Source organism: Cryptomeria japonica, chromosome 3, assembly GCF_030272615.1.
Source record: "Cryptomeria japonica chromosome 3, Sugi_1.0, whole genome shotgun sequence".
Lineage (NCBI taxonomy): Eukaryota > Viridiplantae > Streptophyta > Pinopsida > Cupressales > Cupressaceae > Cryptomeria > Cryptomeria japonica.
In genome coordinates, this window is record NC_081407.1 from 156,450,064 (window position 1) to 156,456,470 (window position 6,407).

Below are 6,407 nucleotides of genomic sequence, written 5' to 3' on the forward strand. Positions count from 1 at the left end.
TAGAAACACCACTAGAAATGAAAAAAATAACATACATATACAAATTCACTATTATAATTTCATTGAGAAATTATATTTTACACTTATATTAAAATTATAATCATATTTTATATATTAAATTAATTAAAATTATGTATAATCTAAATAAAAATAGTAAATGACTTTAAATTATAACAATAGTAAATGACTTTGAATTATAATTTTAAAAAGAGAAAACATCATGAATAATATACATTCTTATTTAAAAATAAAATAAAATCTAAAACATTAAATGAATATAGTGTAAAGTTTCCAGTGTTTATGTTTCTATTACTAACATTAAAATTTATATAATTTTCATTAAAACAATTTTTTTAAGCATTTTCTTTTTAAATATTTAAATTTGTCATATCATATATTTTTTTTTTTATGGAATCAAGTTAGAATATATAGATGTTGATTTGTTTGTCTTTATATAACAGATTATAACAATTTGAATAAACATACATCTAATACAGAAATTACCTTCACTAAACTGTCATATATTAGAAAATCCAATCCATCAAATTCATCTTAAATTGTCTAATTAATAAATAATAAATATAAAAATTAAATATCAATTTAAGTATAAAATAACAATTTAAATTATTTACTTAATGAAATAATACATCAAAATGGATACCTTAGGTAGACTGAAAAATAAGCAAGAAGTCAACTTGGTTGACACAAAATTTCTTATTCTGAATTAAATTAATAAAAATGTACGACATAATCTTTATTTCCATGACTCGTTCTCGAGTCAGCTGTTTAAAAAATTAACCATATAATCTTACCAATTCTGGCTTCCGGCATCTATGAGTAACTACTCCTGAAACCAACAGTTTTGCAGAGAAAGAAATCGGTCTAACATTTAGGTAGATCCAAAGGAGGAGGCGGCAATTTGTCAGAATATCCTGGCCCATCCTCGGTGAGAAACACCATGTCAAAACCAAGTGCAGAATGAGATTCAAAATGGCAATGCATGAGCCAAACTCCTGTTGTTAAGAACAAACAATATATAATTTAGCTGCCAAAAAGTAAAATATGAATGGAAATCTTAAAGCATATATATATATATATATATATATATATATATATATATATATACTAACGACTTAAACTATCTTACCTGGATTGTTGGCTACAAATCTAATGGCTGCCCACCCACCAGTAGGAACTCCAACAGTGTTCAACATCTGTGGATTCACCAGATTAAAATTTGCAGGATCGGTTCGAGAATTATAGTTACCAAAGCCTTGACCCACAAGATAAAAATCATGGCCATGAAGGTGTATAGGATGGTTCTGTATTGTAATAATCCCAGTGTTCTGAAAAACTATTTGAACAGTACTATTGAATTTCAGAACTTTAACTTTTGTCCCCAACTCGGGCTCCCAAAGACTACGGGGCACAGAACCAGTGTAATTGAATGTCTGGGGAGGATTATTTGGGAAATCTCTGGTAAACACTCTACTTATACCATTATAATAAGCCTGAAGTATAGCTATCTCTGGCTCCACGAATGAAATGTTATTAAAACTTCCAACTGCTTTTCCACCATTGATTCCTGCGCAGGAATTGTTGGGACAGCTAACGAGCCCGAATCCCTCTGTTATAAACATTTCCTCATCAACATTCTTTGGAACAGAAGGCCGCAGGCTTCTCAGGTTTTTAGTGAATTTGAATGCAGTTGGCTTATCGTTAAATGCAGGAAAGTTGGGCAAGAGTGGGGCAGATGAAATGCTGCTGCCTTTGTATTGCAATATTGCTGTTGCACTGGTATTTAAGTATCCAGTCCCTAGAGGCTGGCTGTTATATACGCGAGTGCCGATGTAGTAGAGCTCTGACTGTTGGTTAGCTTTTATGAGCACATCCATGGTGTTCCCTGGCTGTATAAGCAGCAAATCGGTTGTATATGGTTTGGTATAAACTGCATCCACTGCCACAAGAGTCATTTTGTGCTGTGCAATTTTGAAGAAGGATGCATGTAGCATGCCAGCATTTACAATCCTCAGAAGATAAGTTTTTTCTCTCTCAACCAAAATACGAGCAGTATCTGCATGCACAATTCATTCATTAATCAGTCATTTCTCTTCTATTGTTTGTTTTGTTTCTGATAATAGATGGTGGGTTTGTAAATTGGGGTTGTAAATTTAATCGAGCAGATAAAAATACACAAAATAACAGAAAAGAAATAACACAAACGCAACAAAGAAGACATAAGACACAAATTTATAATGGTTCATCATATAAGCTACATCCATTCTCAAGCACAAGCAGGGAATACATGGACTGCACACAGTCATTTATAGAATTGTATTTAGCTATGAAACAAACAGTTAAGACACAAACGCAACAAAGAAGACATAAGACACAAATTTATAATGGTTCATCATATAAGCTACATCCATTCTCAAGCACAAGCAGGGAATACATGGACTGCACACAGTCATTTATAAAATTGTATTTAGCTATGAAACAAACAGTTAAGAGAAGGAGAATGGTCATATGAATGTTAGGCTTCACATTCCCAACAGAAATTTGATCTGAAAATTGAGAAAAATATATAAAAAAACCAGAAATTATAAACAATGTTACAAACCATTGGCAGAGCAAGGGAAAAAGTCTCCTGGCTGGCTGTTAATGGTGTATGCGTCGGAGTCATTTGGTGGAACTCCTCTTTTAAGCGCATCTGCTATTACATCTTCCACGTTCGCATTCCACCATTCACCTGCTCACCATGATACGACAAATTTAGATCATAATTAAAAGTTCATCATCACCATTCACTGTTATATAGCTTTTGAAAATAGAGAAGGTTTGCGTGGGAGAAAGCTACCAACCCAAAATAATAGGAAACTCAGCAGCTGGTTTGGGAAATGGATAAACCTTTCCAGCACGGGGTAAAATGAGCAATGCTCCATGCACCGTGGCTCTCAGATATGAGATATGTGCATGCCACCACAACGTCCCTTCCTGCCCTGTGATTGTAAAGTTGTACGTGAATTTATTTCCAGGAGTAATTGGGCACTGCGTTATGTAGGCAGGTCCATCTGCCCAGCACGATCCCAACTGCTTTACTCCATGCCTGCAAAATCATAAATAATAAAATCTAGGATGTAGGAGTTTAACACATTTCAAATTTTTATTTGGAAATTTTAAATCACTTTCAATTTTTTACAGGAATCTTTTTGACAAGTCCTGTGCTTATAACTAAGATTTTAGAGACATCATCAAATATGAATCACATCATGTTTTTTGTCAAAGTAACAAAAAAACCTTAAAAAAGTGAGACCGATATTTGTATACTAAATCATGTTTTATTGATGTCTTGATGTAACATCACTTGATTTGTTGCTTTTTAGATTTTATGGAATACCTTTCATTCAATCTAAGAATTGATGTGGTGCCCCTATCCCCTATCTATACTCATGCCAAAGTGATGTGTGACTATAGTCTAGTTTTGTAATGGAATGGACATGCTTCTATCTCTATCTATTGAGTGGGCATGCTACATATATAATCCATCTGCAATGGATCAGCTTGGAATTCATGTCTTCTTGATAGAATTGATGGGGCTATTTATATTCATGCCAAAGTGATGTGCATATTATCGAATTAATCATTCCATTCACCAGATATAGATTGGGACGTATGTAATCTAGATATGTGATTTTATTTCGGAATATCCGTACAGTTATTTTCTAGATGATAGGAAGGTGCCCCTATCTATCTTTATGATGTACAAATCTGATCAACATCAATTATATGTTGTATTGGAGATGCGTATATAATAGCAGATCAGATATCAATCATTCTATTCTATATGAGATGGAGATTAACCTCTATTCTATATGAATAGCCATCATCAATACTAATCACTTTAAAGTCACAACTATTGATATATTACTATAAAAACTATTAGATATTAAATTAAGAAATGCTACTGACCAATGTATAGTCACATTATACGGCCCATTGTTGTCCACTTCAACGATAAGATTATCGCCTTCGCGAACAGATATGGTGGGGCCAGGAAATTGCCCATTGACTGTTACAATCGTCTGAGTATTACACACTCTAGTCACACTCTGCGTTCCAATCTGTAACACAAAAAACACAATGATTAAGCTGATGGTCAATTCAACTTGTAACCACCATGACATCAAGCTTAACATAACATGTTTAGATTAAAAGGGTCTGTCGTAAATATGCCCACGGTGAATTTGCGCCGGACAAGAGCCGCAGATGCCATCCATGGTGCTATCAAAATTATACAAATTAAGGGAGCTAATTTCAGTACTCTTGACAACCTTGCCATTGTTGATATTTTTCTTCCTTGCAAAACAACTTAAAGTTTTCAAGCTATGGAGCAATTCAGACAAGGGGAACTTATTTATAGTAGAAAAAGAGCAGGTCTGAAATGAGAAATACAATGGGTGGGCACCGTCGTATACAGTAGGTGCATCCGCGTCTGCAAACAACACGTAATCGCGCGTTGAAGAATTCCTCTCAGATGCTAAAAGACAAAAGGACATTGAAATACCAACTTTTTCTCTACGTGCCATTTTATCAGGAGATTCCGGTCCTGTTTTCTTCAACAGGGGCATTTATTTTCTTTGACTTTGAAGCTTTACTCCACATTAATGCATTAAGAAATACAACTGGCGTCATATGTTTTGAGTTTTCTAGTCTGAAAGTTCATGAGTTTTGACTGTGTTTTATTTTGAAGGCATTGTTATCTCTTCTAGTACTTTGACTTCCACCTACCCTTTTTGAATTGATATAACGGTGAAATTTGTTTATTTATGAAATTTGGTTCGCTAAGAATTTTATATTATTAATGGATATAATTCATATTTGTCTATCCATATATTATATGGATTAGAAGTCTTATAGATTATTGGTTATGATTATTCAATTTATTCTTTTGTTTAGAGCATTCACTTCATCTTTTAACATTAAATCCATTTTTGTTATTGTAGTACTGTCATACAATGCTCTTTATTTTCTACTTTTATTCTTTTCTATGGTCTACATTCTAATCATATTCTTCCCAACATACTTCCATTACACACGATGTCTTATGTCTCCATCCCTATTACATCTACCACCCCATCTACTATATTCAAGACTCCTCTTGCTTGTGCCATACCTACTTCTACTATTTCATCCTCTACTATTCCTTATTTGATTCCTCTATTTTTTATATTGTTCTTCTATCACGTAATGCTCATTTTTTTCTTCTACTTTTGATCCTTTCTATGGTCTACATTCTATTTACACTCCTCCCAGCATACTTACATTACACATGATGTCTGATGTCTCCACCCATATTTCATCTACTAACACCCCACCTACTATATCCAAAACTCCTCTTACTTATGCTATACCTACTTCTACCATTTCATCCTCTACTATTCCTTATTCATTTATCTATTCTTATGCACACAACTCATTACATTTTTTCCTCCATGTTTATTTCACACCTTATTACTTTCTTTATACCAATCATACTCATGTCTATCCCACAAATATTTCTATACTCATCCTAGTGTACCACTACCTTATCTTGTCACCACTTCTTCCTCTACCGTAGGTGCACTAGTTCAAAAGATAGATCAAGTGGATAAAATCCCTAATGGAAAATACAATGATAAATTTTAAGGATGCTAGACATACACTATTGGCATTTGAGCATGTGATACATCCTCTATCTATGGCTTTTGTGGCACCTAACTTTGAGATGAATAATAGAAAAAGTGACCCTGACAAATGTAATTTAGATCCTTCACTACAATACATCCTCTATCTATGGCTTTTGTGGCACCTAAATTTGAGATGAATAATAGAAAAGGCGACCTTGACAAATGTAATTTAGATCCTTCACTACAATACATGTTGATTTCTTATACAAGAATAGGTTATTGGCTAGGCTATTTCCAAGGACTTTGAAATACCGATATTGAATGATTCTTGTCATTAACTCATAGGCGTATCATACATGTGATGATTTGACTAAGAAAGTTTCTCAACTCTTATCATAAACATTATCTCCAACGCTCCCCCATAATGTTTATTTGGAGAGGATAGTTACAACAAATTATTAGATAGAAACTTCCTTGAGATGTAACAAGCTTATGATTTTGACAAACTTTACATTAGGCAATGCTTTTGTAAATATATCAGCAATTTGATCTTCAATTCCACAAAATTGTATCTCCACCACTTCATTTTCAATGAAGTCACAAACAAAATGATGATGAACTTCTATATGCTTAGACGTAGCATGCTATACTGGACTTTTAGCGAGTTTGATAGTACTTTGATTATCACAAAAAATAATACTTGGAAAATCTTGTCGATGATGTGTTTCTTCAAGTAGTCTC

General features: G+C 33.4%; 1 protein-coding gene across 1 annotated transcript; it reads right to left on the bottom strand.

Annotated features, from left to right (window-relative positions):
- Window positions 1–724: 724 nt before the first annotated feature.
- On the bottom strand, window positions 725–4,369 carry LOC131031026 (laccase-12). Its single transcript, XM_057962032.1, has 6 exons — window positions 4,238–4,369; window positions 3,970–4,121; window positions 2,862–3,106; window positions 2,621–2,749; window positions 1,148–2,074; window positions 725–1,013 (listed from the first exon to the last, which is right to left on the bottom strand). The coding sequence occupies exons 1-6, from the start codon at window positions 4,337–4,339 to the stop codon at window positions 883–885; spliced, it is 1,686 nt and encodes a 561-aa protein (XP_057818015.1). The 5' UTR covers window positions 4,340–4,369; the 3' UTR covers window positions 725–882.
- Window positions 4,370–6,407: the final 2,038 nt, after the last annotated feature.